Below are 19,765 nucleotides of genomic sequence, written 5' to 3' on the forward strand. Positions count from 1 at the left end.
AAGTGCTTTTCAGAACTTCCACCAGAAAGTGGTTGGTTGAGGTGGGAAAATGCTGCAATATGCCAAAATACTCACTGTGTCTGTTTTGATTTTTGATGTTCACTGTGATCACAGAGTTTGCACAAATCTTGCTGAAAGCAGATGCAGTGGGAAATCTGAAATCATGAGACCAAGGCACATGTAAAAAACTGATGCTCACACTGGCACTGTCCATCAAAAACCAAGTGAACATTAAGAGGTAGTGATTTTTATGAACATGATACAAAGTCTAGCCCGCTGCCAGTACACACTGCAGCAATCAAAGGTGGAAGTAGACAACTTTGGGGGGTAAAATCTGACTATAATATGTTATAACTAACATTTAGTTAACATAACATCACACACACTGTTGTGCCTCCATATAGGCTTGTGATAAATTAATAAAGATTAACCAAAATTATTAAATTCACTATTTCAGTTTACATATTAACAGTTTTCTCAGCTTTCTGGATGGTCATTACTGATTTTATTTGCATAATTATTGTACTAAACAAGTTATATTATTCTTGTCCCTAATATTTATTCATTTATTTCTATTTCAAATATACTGTCTAGTGGGACCTAGTGTGTCCATGCAGGGTTAGGCTACTACTAAGATTTAAATCAGGCCATGCTTGTTTATTCACATAGTTTTATCACATTTAGTAAAAGATGACCTCTACTTGTTGGGCATAACTTCACTAGAATTGGAACTTTTGCTAGAATTATTGGGTTCACATATCATCATAAAAAAATGATTTAGATGTTGATACAGATAATAATTTAATAAGCCTAAAGGAATGCTTAATTCAACATTCCTTTAATTCCCAAAAAATAATCATGTTTAGCCTGATGAACCATACGGAATTGAAAGTTATAACACTAGGTGCTATCCGCATACCGTGGAAAATTAGCCCTATGACGTTTTAGAGAAAGCCCTTAAAAATCTGCTACTTCAAACTATCTTACAGTAATATGGTAATATGAAATATGTTGTCGATATTTCTTGAAATGGATAGGTTTAAGGAACGAAATTACGGCTACGTAGATGAGATGTATTCATTATAAATGATCTGTCACTGAACTAGCAAGCTACGTAACACATTTTAGTTTTAACTCTAAACTTTAAACGATATCACGATCATAAATCGATTTAATTATGTTTACAATAAACAATGAAATGATGAGGAGAGATTAGTTTAACAGTTTTGCAGCAGTACAACCTCTTGACGCCTATGCACACAGAGTCCGTATTTTTAAGAGAGTTAAGCTAACGTTACGAAACTAGCACCTTCCGAAAATCATACTTCGGCACCGAAGCCATTTAAATGAAAAGAATATCAATCAGGTAAGGTTACAGGTGTTGAGCCAAGTTGAAGTGACTCAAATGCCGTTGGCAAACTTAAAACTCACCTGTTTTATTTCAAGTGTTGCGTCTTTCTTTCACTCACGATGGTGGCAGCGCAGGTTCCCCGAATCAACGTTAATCTGGTAAATCAACGCAGCCGCGGCGGCGCTAACGTCTTCCAACCGCCCAAACTTAAAAAATTTGCTAGCCAACTTTAATCCAGTTCCAGTGTGTCTGTTCTGGTGAACACTGTTGTGAAAGATGATTCGTCTAACTTCTCAAGAAGAAATGTTATCGTTGTTACAGATTCAACAAACGCCACAGCAAACCGAAGTTAGTTTTTTCAGTATTAGCTAACTAACAAGACCACGCGCGTGCCGAAAACCTTGAAGGGTAATTTCTTTCTTTTTTTTCCCAGCCCTGTACCGGAAGTGTGTTTCTTGAGCCCTGTCAGAAAAGTAAAGGAACAATTAAAAACGAAATTAAAGTTAGGATTTGTTTTTCTTGTACTCCAAGCTGATCAGTTAGACGCCAAATAAACATTCTTTTTATTTTAATATAACTACAACAAAAAAGAAAAGAAACAACATGGGTATCTCTAAATAGCCTAACAATGGACTGTATGTGTATAAAAGTTAATAAAAAAAATCCAAAGTTAGAGATAATACAAACTAAAAGACAAATATTTTATGATAAAGTCTTGACACATAAAAACCTGTTTCCTGATAGGAAATATTCTGTGCACATCAATACTTAGTCAACTTGTACTCCAACTATAGACACCGATTCCAACCCATATGACCACATAGGCCTTGGTCTATTGATCCTTCTCCGACCTCCGTAAAACATAAATAAAAATGCGAATTATGTGTAAATGGCTAATATGGTGTCCTTCTCTCTGTCATACTCAGACATGGATTGCTGTAGTCTCAAAGTTTTTCTTTCTTTCATAGACTGACAAATTTATCCTTTATCCAGGACAGACAAGAGTGCTTCTGACTGCTGACCATTTAAATAAAATACACTGGATGAGGAAAGTGTTGCCCCAAAAGTTATTTCACCGGCACCTTCCTCTCCACACAAAGGATGTAAGCAAAGGAAACTGATCACTGTGTGTGCATTATTATAGTAGAAACGTCACTTCAAGTATTTATAATCATCCATTGAGCAATAATTTATTTACAAGAGGAGACGCATGATTTAGTGTCATTGAAGAACAGCATGTAACAATGCTATTCTTTGATGCCCATTTTTCTTTGAAAACAGACTGACTATTGCTTGAACAATATGCAACTACTCCTTTGTCTTGCATAATTGCCAAACCAACTGCAAAGTTGGCACTGATCGTTTCTCAATGGGCTGGAGACCTACTGCTGTGAAATTTAGTCTCAGCCGCAGGAATTAGGTTTTTTTTTTTTAAATTACAGTCCTTACCTCGATGACTGAGTACTTCAATGAAAAATATTCAGTTTCTATGGCTCATGTTGCCTTAACTGCCATCTCTAAAGGTATATGGATATTCTCATGATATTTGATTTGTAAAATCAGAGGGTTTTTTGCCTATATTGTGGACTGGACTGTTGACAAGTGTTGCTATGGTTATTATGATGTTTGACTCATTTAATAATTCACGTAGGATTCATGGAAAAGTGACACTGTCATATAAGTTGTCAGTGATGCATTTTAGCCTACTGCTTTTGATCAAACCAATTTGCTGCATAGACAGAAGACTGATAGAAATAATATTTTGGACTATATGTGAATTATGCTTTTCTGACTTCTTCTATGTCCACTAAAAGCTCTTCTATCTCCCCAAAAGATAGGCCCCAGTTTGTGTGGTGAAGGAAAACCATAGGACACCACCCTCTTCACCCTGTTCACGTCAATCAATCAATCAATCAAATTTTATTTGTATAGCGCCAAATCATAACCAGAGTTATCTCGAGACACTTTACAGAAAGAGCAGTGGTCCGTTTCACAAAGCACGTTCAACAAACTCTGAGTCTAACCCTGAACTCTGAGTTGATCTACTCTGAGATAGGAAACTCTGAGTTTCCTGAAGAAAACCTGCTCCCGACCAGGTTTGGTTCATAGAGTCTGTTACTACGGTAACTGACCGAGAGCTTAAGTTACCTCTCTCTGTGAAACAGGCTAGAGTTACCCCTCTTTCTCTGGTTTGAGTTACCTCCCTTTGTGAAACGGAAAACTCAGAGTTTCCCTCATTTCAGGGTTAACAGACTCAGAGTTTTCAATAAACCTGCTTTGTGAAACGGACCCCTGGTCTAGACCGACTCTTTGTTAAGTTATTTAAAGAGAGGCCCAACATGAATCCACCATGAGTAGCACTCAGCAATTCGACACATTGGCAAGGAAAAACTTCCTGTTAACAGGCAGAAACCTCGAGCAGAACCAGACTCATGTTGAACAGCCATCTGCCTCGACTGGATGGGCCGAAAATGGGATAGAAGGAGATGCAGGATAGAGACAGGCAGAGAGAGAAACAACAACATATGTTCTTGTTACAACAACAACATATGTCCTTGTTACATGAACAACAACAGACACATACTTATGGTTACAATGCCAATAATAGTGGTAGACTAGGGTGAAGATTAGCAAAATAAATAAATAAATAAATTAGCGAGAGAAGCAGAGTAATGATAAAGGCTGAGGTAATCATAATTGTAACAGTTGAAGTCAACAGGTCTACTATTAGCATTAGCAGCAACAATAATGATACTATGGGGAAGGCTGATGTTAGTAGTTGTTGCAGTCGAGCAGGTCTGCAGCAACGATCCCCAGGAACGGGGCGGCTGTGGCTCAGTGGTAGAGTCGGTCGTCTTTCAATCGGAAGGTTACATGTCGAAGTGTCCTTGGGCAAGACACTGAACCCCAAATTGCTCCCGGTGGCATAGCCAACGGGTATGAATGTGTTATCTGATTGACAGTTGCCCATCAGTGTGTGAATGTGTGTGTGAATGGGTAAATGTGATATGTAGTGTAAAAGCAGCTTTGAGTGGTCGCAAAGACTAGAAAAGCGCATAAGTACAGTCCATTTACCATTTACCATTTACACCTGTGACGGCGTTCATCCCGACGACAATCCGGACGAGGCGACTGACCGCTGACTCACCTTCGACGACACAGAAGTAACCGAATCAACCGGCGAGTCTGTGTGTGAGCTCTACAAGAGACACGTAAGAAGACAACTTTGACATGACTTTAAAGACGTCGCTGTTTACATCCTGATCAGAGAAAGAAAAACTTACCATCAGTGTATTAACGGTCAATGTTTGTCTGTATTCCAAAGGAGTAGAGCAGGAGCAGGAGAAGGAGCTGAATGAGGAGCAACGAGGGACGGCGTGAGGTGTCTGTGTCTGTGTGTCTGTGTTTACAGATGGTGAAAACCGAGACCGGCGATGGAGGACCAGCGAAGGATGGACAATAGACATGCCCTGTGTATTAACAGTCAATGTTCGCAGTATTTGTCTGTATTCTCAGGAGTAGAGCAGGGTGGAGAAGGAGCTGAATGGGGAGCAATGAGGGAACCAGAAGGCACCAGGAGCCAAATGAGGAGAGACACCATCCAGTCCAGAAAAAAAAGCTGCACACAGTGACTGGCGATGGAGGACCGGCGATGGAGGACCGGCGATGGAGGACCGGCGAAGAATGGACAACAGAGATGCTCCGTGCCCAGCAAGATTTGGATGTCCCACAACCCTCAGGAGGAAGGGCCACCCCAGAGAGCCAGGTTCCTCCCAAGGTTTCTTCCTCTCACATTCTCAGAGGGAGTTTTTCCTTGCCACAGTCGCCCCCACAGTCGCTGGACAGCCGAACGAATCCACCTCTCACGTCCCTTCAGCTGTGACAACAAGACTGGAGCTGCATTCCAGAAAGAATTGTTATTGTTGTTATCTCAATAATGTCCACTAAAAAAGTGAAAAGTATTTGGAGTATGGGCAGAGCAACGACGACAGAAAAATTTTGATTTTGAGCTAAACGGCTCCTGCTCTCCTTAATCAATGGATCAATAATTAATAGGACTTTAAGATACAATAATTGAACTATAATTTCCAATCAAGTATATATAACATCCTTGTATGATAGAAAAGACTCTTTGGTCCACAAATATATAAATTGCCAGTGTATTATGTTTAAAACTGACTTTTTAAACTTCTTGCCTTTCATTACAAAATCATAAGTCAGGTATCATAAGGTTTTGTAAGTGTCCAAACTGTTCCCTCATGATTCTCAGTCATTCACTGTGGTCAGTGCACATAATCTGTTAATTCATTTCCTCTGAGAGGCAAGAGTGTCTTTGTGTTTTTGTTTTTCTTTTGTAAAGGAATAAACTATGCAGTTAAAGGTGCTTTAGACATCACTTATTCTCACAGGAGAGTAAGTGAAGTACTGTATTAACATTACAGCTCTCCGGCAGGGGGCAGCACTGCGCCATATTTTGGTACAGTCGTCCAGCCGGTAACCGGAAGTTCGTCAATAGGTGGCGACTGCTGCCATTTTGAGTGGGAGACTGAAGCAAGTAGCTTCGAAACTACGTGTGTGTCGTTTAGCGGTCTTAATACTCATAAAAATCCTTCACCATGGCTATGCAAGCAGCGAAACGTGCTAATGTAAGTTTGGGCTAAGCGTCTGGTATATTTTTTTATAGAGATAACTAAGAGTATTAGCTTAGTTGGGCTAGAAGCTAGCTTCAGCTAGCGTTAGCTTACGGTTAGCATGCTAACAAATTGAAAACAATCACACTACCTGCGTTAAAACTTGCCACATTATTGCTTGTAATTTAGACGGTGTTCAACTTACTATAAAACATGTCTACCTATTTAGATTACTTTATAGGTTGAGGTGACCGTCTACGGTCTGAATTTAGTTTTTAAAGAGGGGCAGCGTGTACGCTTATGTCAACATTTTAACAGTGCTGCCTTGGTAATCACAATGTTCATTTAGCAAGACTATTTAATTGTGATTAAACATATAACTTTATTCCTTCTAGGAGTCTATGATAGTATCTGGAAAACTAAATATATGAATTATATGGATTTGATAGATGTAATGGTCTTTAATGATAGGCACGAGTCAAATAGCTTAATACAAGGCTTGGTTGCGACCTTTTGACGGTTATGAAGGTTTGATATTACCCCACTCAATGACTTCTCTCTTGTTTTACTAAATGTGTTTATCACGTGATTTGTTGCTGTGTGTTACAGATAAGATTACCCCCCGAGGTAAACAGAATCCTGTACGTCAGAAACCTTCCTTACAAGATCACAGCTGAGGAGATGTATGATATCTTTGGGAAATATGGACCAATACGCCAAATCAGAACGTAAGTTTGTATACACTGTTGATTTTTGTGCGGTTTACTGTGGGCCAAACAGATAACAAAAATATAAAACGAAAGATTGTATTGAGGAAATTTGACAACTAGCCACACTGTTGGCTGTTTAGACTGTGTTATCAAATGTAATAGTCTTTTCGGTGCTGATCTTTATCTGACAAAACTGCCAGGTCCATCACATTTGGGGTCCTTTTCCACAAACCTGTGCTTCTCAGATTGGTGAGAATGGAAGAAGCAGGAACAAGTTGTGTCCCTTGGGAATGGCAGTTAGTTGTAAATAGATATGACTCACTTGAGATAACGTTGCCCTAAGTGAATGATCAGCATACATCACACTGCATCCACATTTTCCCAGTTTGGTATCAATAAAGTACAACTATCTATGTATCCACTACAAGTTATGCTGCATACATTTCATGATAAGCAGGAATGAAATATCAGAATTGCCCATATATTTGCATTTACAAATAATGTCGTATGTAAACTACTTTTAAAACTGATTCAGAACTATGAAAAAACATTTTTCTGTTTAATGTTCACTTGACTTTCAACCCCTACACAACTCCACCTTTACGTATTTCCCATTAAGTCACTTCCTGTGTGTTTTGTTCTTTCCCATTTCTCAGAGGGAACACACCTGAAACAAGAGGAACAGCATACGTTGTCTATGAAGACATCTTTGACGCCAAGAACGCCTGTGACCACCTGTCAGGCTTCAATGTCTGCAACCGCTACCTGGTCGTCCTCTACTACAACGCAAACAGAGTACGTATGCACCTTTGGTCAAAGGACAACCGTAGACTTATTATGAAACGTGTGTGTCTTTATTCAAGTATTCCCATTTTAATTATTTGTTTTCTGTTTTATGAACTTTCTTCGCAGGCTTTCCAGAAGATGGACACAAAGAAGAAAGAGGAACAGCTGAAGCTTCTCAAAGAGAAATACGGCATCAACACAGACCCTCCAAAGTAGCCTTCCGGAAACCCAAACCACCACCCCTCCATCTATGTTTCCAGAGTTTTTCTTTCTCTGTCTGTTCAAACCTCACATTGTGCTTTGTTTGTGCTGTTCAGGATTTTCTGATACAGCTGTATAAAATAGTCTTTTTTTAATCATGGTTTTGAAATGAGCAGTCGGATGATTTTCTTTTCTATTTTCTTCATCTTCAAGTAAATATGCACACTTGTTAGACTGTCAATGTGAGGGTTAATTTCAGGACAGGGAACAGTTTTATGGCAGGCATGCCAAACTCTTCAACAAGAATGATTCACATGACAATGATCTGTCTTAGTGTTAACCCTGTGTAAGGTGTGGAAATCAGTTTGAGCTTATCATTTTTCACTCTTTTTGTCACTCCTTTCATACTTCTACAAACTTTTAATTTAAAGCTAATGATGGACATGCAGCGTTTGATATGAGATTGAGTTGATGAGTACTGACTATGTAAAGTATTCTGTAAAATAAATGTTCCTTTTTCTAAAGACCCAGTTTGCTCTCTTTTTACATGTAACATAGTGGATTTTCTGTCCTCCGTGTGACCCCATTCAGATCAATAGACTGTGCATTTCCCTCATTTGCACAGGGGTTAGGGGGTTGCCTGATTGTACGTTTGCCTGAAGCTTCAAATAGCTTGTGATGATACAGTTGCTGCGGTTTTAGTTTGCAGTTGGCTGTTTGTTTGCAAGGACATAAACCTCCAAGTGACCCCTGTTATTGGTGGCATTTCACCAAAGATGGGAAAACATGCAGGCTTTTTTGGTAACTTGCACTGTTATTGTTTTTTTTTTACATTATGTTTGCAGATGTTTACTTTCTCAGGAGGCTGATGTTGGTGATATGTTTATCATTCTAATTATTGTGTCCATGCTGATTGGTTACAAACATGCAGCCACTCCCTACTTAAACTGGTCAGCCCCTGTACACAAACTGTTTGCCTGATGAAGGTCTAGTACCGAAACATTGCAAGCATTGAAGTTTTTTTCTGCAAGTTGGACAGTGTGCAGGATTTCACCTCTCCTCTCCTACACACCTGTCCTATGAAACAGGAGTGTGACGTTTTTCTCCACTGTGGTGGAATGATAAAAATAAACCTTTTTGTATGTCTGTCACTGAAGAGACACGTTAGCACGACAGAGACATCTGGTGGTTGTACAGTGACATTACATAAGAAAAAAGTATAGGTAATTACATGGATGCTGATTATATTTATCTCTTGACTGAAAAATAAAGCAAACAGGAGAGCCTTTTTTTCACAGTAAAAGAATCTTTGTAAGCCCGCCTTATGCAACATTTTAGCGTTTCAAGAACACAAACTAGTTTGTTTATCAGCTCTGTGTAGTTTAGCACAAGTCTTTACAGACGGGGGGTTAGTGATGGAGGAAGTACTCCACTTTTTCACTTGTATGCATACAATGCCATATAGTTCAAACAACATTTATAAACAAATAAAACTCCTGCTGTGTTATGTAATCAAAAGTCCAGAGGCATTATCAGCTGAATGTACTAATTGAGATTTGACATCACGCTTACGGACATTTTTCATAATTTCTGACATTTATAAGCACTCATTCGGCAGTGGCCCAAGAGGCCCTTGAGTGCTTTACCATTACATCTGGCAATTACATGACTGCTATCACTATATAATGATGCATTAATGTTAGAGCAGCATTTAGTGGGCTTTATTCTTCGTTTAATCTGTAAACAGGTTCTGCATTTTGTACACTTGGCCTATGTTTGCTTTGTAAAGTATGGATCTGCAAAGGACCTGAAGCTGTAGTTGTATGTAATGGAAAAAAAGTATAATATTTCCTTCCTAAAAGTAGCGAAGTATCATGCAATATAAAGCAAAAATAGCTCAGTAAAGTTCAAACTGCCTCACATTCGTATTTAAGCACACTACTTGAATGCCATGAAAATATGGAGCAGCTCAGATCATTTGGAAAAGTAAAGTGAATTGATTAAAATGATGCATCCTTGTTTTTGTTGGGGAGGAAAATCATCATCAATACATCCAACAATGTTGCTGATTATTTTTTGTTTTGACTGAGTTGTAACACCTAAAGGACACAGATTAAAGAAAACTTGTTGACAAGTAAAAGAAGAAGAGTAAAGTGTTCAGTAATGGATAACAACAAATTAGCTTAAAGTAAAGAGTAAACAGTTGTTAGCTTTCAGTAATGGATATAGTCTAATTAATTAGCTAAAAGTGACATTTTGTACAAAGTCTTTTTACTTGTGTATATGTATCTGTACTTTGTCATTTGTAAGTGTCTTTATAGTGACATGCCTAGGGGTTTAGTATAAATTAGCATCCTTGCAACCTCTGAAATGTTTCCATCCTGTGCTTTTGTAACAATCTTCATTAACACAATTTGTCCACATTAAATAAACACATAAATAAAAGCAATTAACGGATAAACTGTTGAAATAGCTCAAATAATCATACACCTTTAAAATAATACGCTTAATATGATGGATAAGCACTAATAGAAATGTAAGAAATAATTAAGGTGATAGATAATTGATTGAAATAGAAGCTAAAAATAAGGATCAGGGGTGGGATACTTGTGCTAATCTGATGACGAGGGGCGTGGCAGACAAAAAGGTTAGGAACCACTGGTCTATGTGTAGATCTTTGTCTGACATTGTTCAGAAGATGGTTCGTGGAGTGAATGACCAGACAACAGCCCATAGAGTTCCTTTTATTAGAGTAAATCACAACACAGGGAGTAGTGCAGCCATGTCGTCAGGGACACAATACATGCTACAAAAGAATCCTTGTACACGGTTGCCTTTGCTTACATTTGGTATCTTGATAGCAATAATAGTAATAAGAGAGTTGGAATTAGAAACATTATCTGGCCAAAGATGTTCATGTAAAGAAGTTCAGATTACAAAGTGACGGGGGAAGAGCCACACTGCGGAGAGATGACGATGGACTGGCATGCTCGATCTCTATCGCAATATTATCACATATCACGTCTCCTTTAGCCTCCTTTAGCTCTTTAAGCACTGGTAGCATTAATGCAGGTTAAGTGTCTGTGCTGCTCTCAGACAGGACCAGGTAAACAAGGTAAACAAGTGGGCTTAGAGGTCTTTTTCAATCACGTTTAGGAGGCACCCACCTCGCTGAACTTCTCTACATTTTCAAATGCATCCGAACGTGTACAATGTGTGAGAGAGGGGAGTAAAAAAGTACAAAAAGATTGACTGATTGGTAAGAGAGAAATACTTACGAGGGTTGTTAAGGGGCGAAATAGTCCAACCTACTAAACACATGGCTTTACAATAAGGGCTGTCCTCTACTACTTACAGTGTGTAATGAAACGCCATTCACTGCTCTCTCGCACTACTTGAGCACTCATTTACTTCCACTGAAAAAGACAGACAAGAACGTTAAAATGCTGCGTGGGCCTTGTTTGTTCTCCTCGTAAAACTCAAAGAGTCTTAAAAACACTCCTCTGAATTCATCGTATTGATATGCGACCTGCAGGCTAATGGGGAAAAAGTGGATGTGATGGTGAAATATACTAAAGGTTTGATAACAATGCTCTCTAACTATAGATGAATACTAAGTTCTCCTTTCTAATCTAATGAGCTCCAGCTAAGGGACACTTCAATCACTCCTCAAGGAATCAGGATCTAAGTGTTTCATCTCACTTGCCTCTAGTCAATTTATCTCTTTCCTTATCTCTGAAACTTTCGAAATGTTGGATTCCTCCACATGTACCATCTGCTAATCTGTCATGAGAAGGTGTGTTTGAATGCAAAGGGGCGGGGATTAAGTTCTTAGCAACATACACTACAGCTAATCTACGAGGAAACATGCTCCCACAGTAAAGCAGTCAAAAGAAAAGGTCTCGACAGGTCACAAAAATTACATCCCATACGACAATACTTGTAGAAGGACCTACTGCAATATGATTTTTTACTCCATATCCGGTTAAAAATCTTTTTCTCGCGGTTTCTCCCGAGTGTCACCGCGCTGCTTTGATAAGGCTTTCCGTCTGCAATCACAGGATGCAAAATGAGGAGATTTTTAAGGCAGAACCTAAAGGCATGCAAATTAACTACGTTTACATTGTCGTTACTGACAGTACAAGCATGTTCTGGAAGGAAAAGTTGGACGAATGCTAATCCATCTCTTCTAGCTAATATTCAAGACGATGGATAGAGTGTCTTCTTGGAGGCAGATACATTATCATAGGAATTTGGTTCAGTCGACATTACTCAGTATTATGAAACACATACAGCTAGCGTCAGTAAACTCGGAACAATAAATAGAGTAGCGGCAAATTCAACGTAGCACATCACTGATGCGCAAGCTCCAGTGGAATGAAACTGTATGGAAAATACTTTGCACACTTCACATTTTGGCAGTTGATCTTTGAATAATTTAAATATATATTAATATTTATATACTGTATCTATATATATCATTTGTGCAAGGTGTTCATATGTAGTGAGATGTGTGTCTGTGTGTGTGTCGTGTGTTTGTGGCGTGAGTGTGCACCGCACTCTTGAACCCGCACACTGTCGTATGTTGTGTGTAGATCTTTTTATAGCAAATAACATTCTCATGCACACGAGTGTTTCAAACACAAGAAGCAGATCCATTGAAAGGTAGTCCAAGCATATATTTTTTTTCAGTGGAAATAGCTGCAAACTGAATGGAACATGAAATTCTTTCTGTGCAGTCCGTGGCGGCTGGTGGAGCGCTCCGCTCGCCCCTCCGGCCTATTTCTGGAGGTCACACTGCAGCAGTAATACGATGGACGGGTCGCTCTTGGCCGCCTCTTTGAACTCCTCCAGCGAGATCTGGTCGTCGTTGTTCTTATCCATCTTGGAGAAGATCTTGTCCACCCTCTGCTCCGGTGTCAGGCCGTCCTCGTTCATTTTCATCATGATCACCGTGCCGACCATCTTGTAGATCGCCTGCAGGGGGAGAAAGAGAGCCGCAGGTTTCTTTGAGAGCCCTTAATACATTTCATGTTGCCTTCACTTCTCTTCCTCGGTGATGCAAAAATAAGAGGCGAGGAGGATCGCAACATGTTTGTGTGTTGAAATGAGGTGTCCTCTCCTCTTGTGACGGCAGCACAGATGGAGCACAGCTGGATCACCTTGTCAGTTGGCTCCAGCTACCCTGTAGAGTCTTTTGATGCCTTGGTCTATTTATTTGCACAGTTTATGTAATGTGCTGTCCAAATCATAATAAGGACCACAGAAGCCGCAGCATGTGCTATTAGCTTGTATTTATTGATGCGTGTTTACATAACAGTGCAGAATGTGGAAGATTAGTCTCTGCAAGCATCCACACATGCAATAACAAAATAAGCCCTTTTTTTGCAGGCATGTAAAATCAGAATTAATTCTTGAAGGTTTTAATTAATTATTGTGATTATTGCCGAATTATAAAACATTTCCCTCTGCCAGACTATTATCCAGGAGACAAAGCACCCAAAACTCTGCATGAGTTTGCTCTACACCTGCACCTTTGTTTCATATTACTGTTGTTGGTGAATAATAAGTGTTCTGTCTGGCCCTTTAGGCTCAGCCCTCTGCTGTAACCTTTAACTAAGGAAAAAAATAGAAAGTGCCAGTGACTCATCAGGTTAAAAAACACAAAAAGACATGTGGAAATGTGTGCCAACTGAGGACGGAGGAAATAGTTTTCCACAGTAGTTTGGTAAATGCACTTAATTCGCTTTCTCGCTGAGAGCGAGATGAGGAGATTGATATCACTCTCAGGTGTGTTCGCTAAATATGCTTGCGGGAGGATTTTGTAACATTCAGCAGCACTGGCTTCCCCCTCCATTTTCAGCCTTACAGTATAAACCGTACAGATATATGAGGCAACAAGCTTGTTTCTCACAATGTCAACGATTCCTCTAAAATATAACATTCACATATGTAGATATATGTATATATGTATAGAACAGTACTCCAGAACCATTTGAAAACCCATTTAGCTCCATTACAAAATGTTCTTACCTCGATTATCTCCAGCATCTCCACCCGCGTGATCTTGCCGTCTCCGTCCAGGTCGTACATGTTGAAGGCCCAGTTGAGTTTCTGCTCGAAGCTGCCTCGTGATGTGATGGACAGGGCGCAGATGAACTCTCTGAAGTCGATGGTGCCGTCCCCGTTCTTGTCGAAGGTCCTGAAGGCGTGCTGGGCAAACTTGGACGCGTCGCCGTAAGGGAAGAACTGGAATAAAGAAAAGAGAGGACAAGGATGTAACTGAGTTGTTCTTCATGATCTAGCTATTTTTTTTAACAATTCCTTCCAAAAACAATGCTGTCTGTACTGATGCCTGTTGTTTTGGATTTGGTTTCTAAAGAAGTCCTGCAGATTTAGAAGTGTACAGTTACCTTGGTCACTTTACATCATCTACAGGCTGCAGTCTTTAAAGATGCATGAGACATTTTTAAAAAGGCAACAACATTTACATCTTAGTGTTTATTGATCCCAGAAGGGAAGTTGTCTTTTCCCTCGGGGCCTCGCACAGGAAGTTCAGGGTCACTGACATAAGCTGCCAGGAGCTGTAAAGGCCATTCATTCATTCTGAAAAACTTTAGACACACCGGATGCATCCTGACACGTGACTTGCATATGAGTCCTCCTCCCTCATAACTTCACTTTGCAGGACGTCCTGCTGTGTCCACACACAGTTAGTTAAAGTCAGCTTTAATTATAGGTGTGCAAGTTGTCACTGTGTTGCTGTCATATTGTCTTTTTTTTCTGTACTTTTGTTCAAGATCAAATACCCGCAAAACTATTGTAACTCATATCAGTCTGATTTAAATTGTGATTAAAGCTTATTAGCTTTTATTAGTAAGCGAATCCACGGGGACGTGGATTTCCGGGACGGCAAATGTTCTGTTTGAACTACGCTTGTAGTCCGAGCAATATTGACCAATCACGTATCAGCAGGCTGTGGCCTATGCAGGACAAACAGTCAGTGAGGAGAGACAAGCAGGCGGAACATAATCCGCCGTAATGCCATCCCGGCTCCCATCAGCGTGATCTGACGACGATTTAGCTTCTTATTAATCTCTATAAACAGACATCTGCATGCTAACAGCTAACAATCTGTTCTAGATCTAAAATTTAACTTGAGATTAATTCCCTTGACGCTGTGTCACGAAAGCCGCTCAGTTTTCCCGACTTCCTCGAATGCATCAGATCGATCCGACCTCTGTTCAACAAACGAGCATTTTAAGAGTTTTCTTCTCCTCTTGAGGACAGACCTGACAAAGCTTGAATTATTACTTCTTACAAATCTGCATCGTGATGTTGAAATTTGGGCAAAGGTAAGACCCGTTAATAACAAGTAAATCACAAAAAAACGGTTTTGACATGAAGTTGATTATCGCTTACCGCCTGGCACATTTACCGATGTGCCCAGAGGCTATATCGTCTCAGACTGTAGATGATGGGATCCGAGATTGTAAGTAAGCTAACATGCTAATCTTGGTGAACATGGTAAATAATAAACATTGGAAGTGTGCTATTGTCATTTTGATCATATTAGCATGCTGACATTAGCCTTTAGCACTGCCAGCACCTCTAGCAAGGCTATGGACTTCCATCCATCCATCCATCCATCCATCCTCTATACCGCTTATCCTGTTCAGGGTCGCGGGAGGACTGGAGCCTAACCTAAGCCATCATGGGACGAGAGGCGGGGTTACACCCTAGTCTGATCGCCAGTCAATCACAGGGCTGACACACAGAGACAGACAACCTTTAACGCACACACTCCCACCTGCAGGCAATTTAGAGTCACTAATGAACCTAACGAGCATGCCTTTGGACTGTGGGAGGAAGCCGGAGTACCCGTCCCCATGCACGGGGGGAAACATGCAAACTCCACAGGCTTGGCCCCTTATGTCCGAACCGGGGTTCCTTGTAGAACAAACAACAGCATCTATCTCATGTGATTTCTTAAATGTGGTAATAATAGTAAGTAAGGATTTCAACTCTATGGTTTACGGTTGACTGTGCTGCTGTGGCCGTATGATTGTACAGTCTGTGATTAAGTAAATACAATCGATCAGCTCTGTGTATCTCTCTGTGTTGACTTCCACTTAGAGCCCCTCTGCCTGTTAGCAGTCCAAACTACCATGTCATCACAGCGTCCTTCTCTACATGTTCACCGGCTCAGAGGTTAATGCAGTAACGCTGTGGATGACCGCCGAGCCCCCGTGCCGCTCGTCATCCACCGTAGACCGTGAACCCTGTGGGCAGCCGCGAGAAGCTGAGCGATTCATTAGTTACAACCTTCCACTTGACCTCGTTGGTAAAAACTCTGAGAGCCGATGGGTAATCTGAGCCGAGCGAGGCTGCTCTCTGAGGACCGGTGTAAACAAAAGAGCGCTGGTGATGCAGCAACAGCCCTCATCAAGGAATAACAACTAAATAGAAAACAATCCAATCGAGTAAATGATCTTAAGATGACTTTATGTGAATATAAACTATGATTTATATGTTATAAGAGAGGTATGAAGAAATCATTGAAAACAGAGAGACCGGCGCTCCTGAGCTTTCTGTTCCCTCTCAGGCTTTTGTTTGCACATATTAAAGTCAAGGTGAATCAAGTGAGGAGTTGAAGTAGGCTTTCATTACAGTTTTCCTTTTCATCTACTTATTTAACCATCAGCTGATATCAACAGATGCTGTTTGTGCTGCCTTTGTGAGACTATTACGAGAAGTCATGTGGGAGGAAAGAGGCAAGAGGAAGTCAAGCTTCGTGAGTAAGACAGACTTACAGTGGACATGTTTTAGCTCTGCAATCAATTTTCTAATATTCTAATGTGTTTTTGAATCATGTTGGTGAAGTTTGTTCCATTTTAAAATATTGCACATATTTTAATGTTATTATTTTTCGGAGCCTCTCCTTCTTCCTGAAACGAACAAGCCGTTTCGCTGTTCAAAGGTCAGACACATGGGGGAGCGGCACCGCACTGTCACTCCAAAGCTGTAGAAAACATGGCTGCTCTAGGATCGGTTAATCAGCCTTAAATCTACGAGCCAGAATCGTACTCCGAGTGGGAGGACGATACCGGGGCAAGTACAGCAACCAAGGAGTTCCCAGGAGGAATCAGAATGGTAAGCTGGCAGCCCGAGGTGAATGATGGTGAATGACGATTGGTCGATTTCGGCGAAAGGAAGGTTCTACATAGAAACCAATGACTGTATATATAGATACGTCTCCATCTGCTCCCATTGTACGAAAGTGATGCCAAAATAGATCCCGTGATAGGCACTGCCATCTTGCGATGGTGATGTCATTTGGAGCCAGAGTCTGCGCAGTAGAGATCGACGGGTGAGGCAGCCGTAGCCACTTCCATTAACCAAAACACACACTTAAATTACCGAAAAAACAGCAAGGATCCCGCACGCTGCCATGTTTAACAGCAGAACAGCTTCTTATACTGATATGTAAACTTCACTGACTGTAGTGATTGTTTTAGTTACGTCTCCTCTCGCCGTTCCTCCTCCACTCTGCTAATCCTGAACAGATCGGCCACAGGAGCCGTATTTGTCAACAGAGCTGTCAATCATCCTTTTTACAGCATCAAATAACTAATTAAAAATAAACTTGTCAGAAAAACACTTGGACGCAAATCAGAATGATAAGAACTAACTATAATGGCAGAAAACATGTTTGAGAAACATTTATTTGACGTGTATTTTGACTTTATAGTTTGACTCATGTCCCATCTGTTAACATGGAGGAGGCGGGCTTTATGACCTATACTGCAGCCAGTCAGCAGGGGGCGATAGAGAGGGTTTGGCTTCACTTTTAGGGAGCTGTCATGTCGTCCATCTTTTTTGACAGTCTATGGTAGAAACCTGTAGCTCTTCTAAACGGCCCATTTCAGAGGCGACATTTTCAAAAATGTAATTCTGGAAAAACATGGAATTATGAAGTTTCCACTTGTTCACTGTGAACAACAAAAAATGTGACACCCATGAAAACGTGAAAATATCCATCTTTTAAAAAAACGGTTGGAACTGCTGTGACTCTTTTTGGCCACTTGGGGGCAGCAGAAACAAGCTGTGAACACAACACTGAAATACCGTGTGATCGCCTTTGAAGTTGTATTGAGGACTTGTTGGCACACAGTTTATTACACAGAAAGTAGTTAGAGAGCAACTTGATCATCCCTCTAAATCAATTCAGCCCCTACAAATGACACTCTTAATCTCGCCTAGGTCTAGCCTTTTTTTAGTCTGCACCCTGCTCTGGGCTGTGAGTTGAAAGACACTGAAAACTTCCGTAAAGTTGTGGGAGCTGCAGAGCCGGGCGATAATTAGCTTTGGTTTCACCTCTGAAAGCAACCCCTGCTTCTATTCATCCATTTTAAATATAGCAGCTTCAAACTCCCGAAAAACTTTCAAAGCAGTTGGAAAAATTCTGTCGCAGTCTCCCGCAGAAAGCTCTCAAAGGCGCGTGTGCTTTTGTTTCAGGCGGTGCAGGACTGTTCTACACCGTGTCCTTGCCTGTGAACGTAGCAGACGGTGGCGTTATACAGGGGCGAGGAACAAGGCGAGGACGCTGCCATAGCTTTTCCGAAGAGTAACCGCCCCAGCACACTCCGACTGTCTGCAGTCACAGCAGGGGGCGGGGGGGAGTCGAGGCCATGAATCCTAATGGGAGATGCAGGTGGTACAGAATGAAGCAGGGAATGAGGAGGAGGATAAATAAGACAGTAGGCGTCACTTCAGGTTGTAAAAGCTGCCCATCTTCAATAAGGTGTACATTCTGCTGCAGCAAGTTAAGAGACAGAAGAGAAGCAGGAAAGAGAGAGAGAGATGTCAATGAGCTAACAGAAAGAAGAATGAAAACAGGGAAGATGAAAGTGAGTGTGACAGAAAGTGTGAGAGGGAGTGTGACAGCGATGAAGCAGTACAGGTTCCTATCTGCCCCTCTGCTCCGCGCCGAAGCCAAACTAATTTGAGGAAAGAAGCCCCCTAAGGACGGAGTGGGGTTGCTGGCGCGAAGCCGCCGGGATGAACGGGACGCCGCCTGACGGATCCCGCGCAAATTAAACATGGCTTCCCTCCCACGCGAGCCCTGCCTCCTGCCCCAGATCATCTGCAACAGGCCCCGAGAGGGAAGAGGAGGAGGCACGTGGACGGGACGGGACAGTGTGGCGGGGGGGAAGAGTCGAGAGGAGGGAGGGAGAGGGAAATGAGACAGAGGAGGAAAGGTGTCAGGGAAGTGATGAGGGAGAGATGTTGATGATGGGAGGGAGGGGGAGAGAAAGGCACTGCGGCTCATCGACAATCTGGCAAGTTATGAAACACTTTGTTATGTAAAAAAGAGGGAAAGAAAGAAAGTGGGGCAGGGTGATGAGACTGTGAAATTCCTCCATGTGAGTTTCTTTAGTTAATCTTTGCTGCTTTTAAAAGCAGAGTACAGAGAGCGCAGCTGTGGGTGAAACAAAACCTTCACTAGATGGCACAAAATGACCAAGTCAAGACCTGAAGCCACTGCTTCCTCGCCTTTACAGCTCCGGGTATAAGGCTGTTAACATTTCCATTAAATCCTATTCCTCTCCTGATTTGGCTCCTATTCGCCGTTACGGCTGTTCGATACGGCTGTTTGCGATCGGCCATCAAAGGGCCGGCTGAATGCCAGACCGCTTCTGTCCACTCAGGGAAGAGCCAGGCGGACAGGCACAGCTGGCTTTATGAAGGCTAATGTCCGAGTGTTTGTGTGTGACAATGAGCGTGCGGCAAAGCCTATTCTGTGATACGGATACCCCAACCTCCACACACACACACACACACACGACCCAGAACATGCTGCTGTTAAATGGAACATTAAAGCCTCATAATCAGCAGGCAAGCTGGCACTGGGTGCTGATCCAAAAGCTGTGAGAGGGAAAGCCAGAGAGGAGGGATGGAAACACACGAAGAGCGAGGAAAGGGAGTGCAGAGTAAGAGAAGTAGCGCTAAATAGAAAGACACACTCCACTCGTCACACTTAAATCAAGGCCATTTCACACCAACAGAACAGTGACTGACTGCGA

At 41.4% G+C, this 19,765-nt stretch overlaps 2 protein-coding genes across 2 annotated transcripts in view; one reads left to right on the forward strand and one right to left on the reverse strand.

Moving 5' to 3' along the window:
- The first annotated feature begins 5,889 nt into the window (after positions 1-5,889).
- sf3b6 (splicing factor 3b, subunit 6) lies at positions 5,890-8,209 on the forward strand. Its single transcript, XM_069657206.1, has 4 exons — positions 5,890-5,997; positions 6,592-6,710; positions 7,349-7,487; positions 7,605-8,209. Exons 1-4 carry the CDS (start codon positions 5,968-5,970, stop codon positions 7,692-7,694), a joined length of 378 nt encoding a protein of 125 aa, XP_069513307.1. The 5' UTR covers positions 5,890-5,967; the 3' UTR covers positions 7,695-8,209.
- A 2,198-nt stretch (positions 8,210-10,407) lies between these two features.
- vsnl1a (visinin-like 1a) overlaps positions 10,408-19,765 on the reverse strand; it is a 39,733-nt gene continuing 30,375 nt past the window's right edge. The window contains exons 3-4 of the mRNA XM_069686151.1: positions 13,713-13,928; positions 10,408-12,656 (exon numbers count right to left, since the gene is read on the reverse strand). Coding sequence (XP_069542252.1) covers positions 12,459-12,656; positions 13,713-13,928 — 414 coding nt within the window. The 3' untranslated portion in view covers positions 10,408-12,458. The remainder of the gene's footprint in view (positions 12,657-13,712; positions 13,929-19,765) is intronic.

The sequence above is a fragment of the Semicossyphus pulcher genome, unplaced genomic scaffold, assembly GCF_022749685.1.
Source record: "Semicossyphus pulcher isolate SPU_LCO1_2020_fin unplaced genomic scaffold, fSemPul1.0.p SCAF_11, whole genome shotgun sequence".
Classification (NCBI taxonomy): Eukaryota; Metazoa; Chordata; class Actinopteri; order Labriformes; family Labridae; genus Semicossyphus; species Semicossyphus pulcher.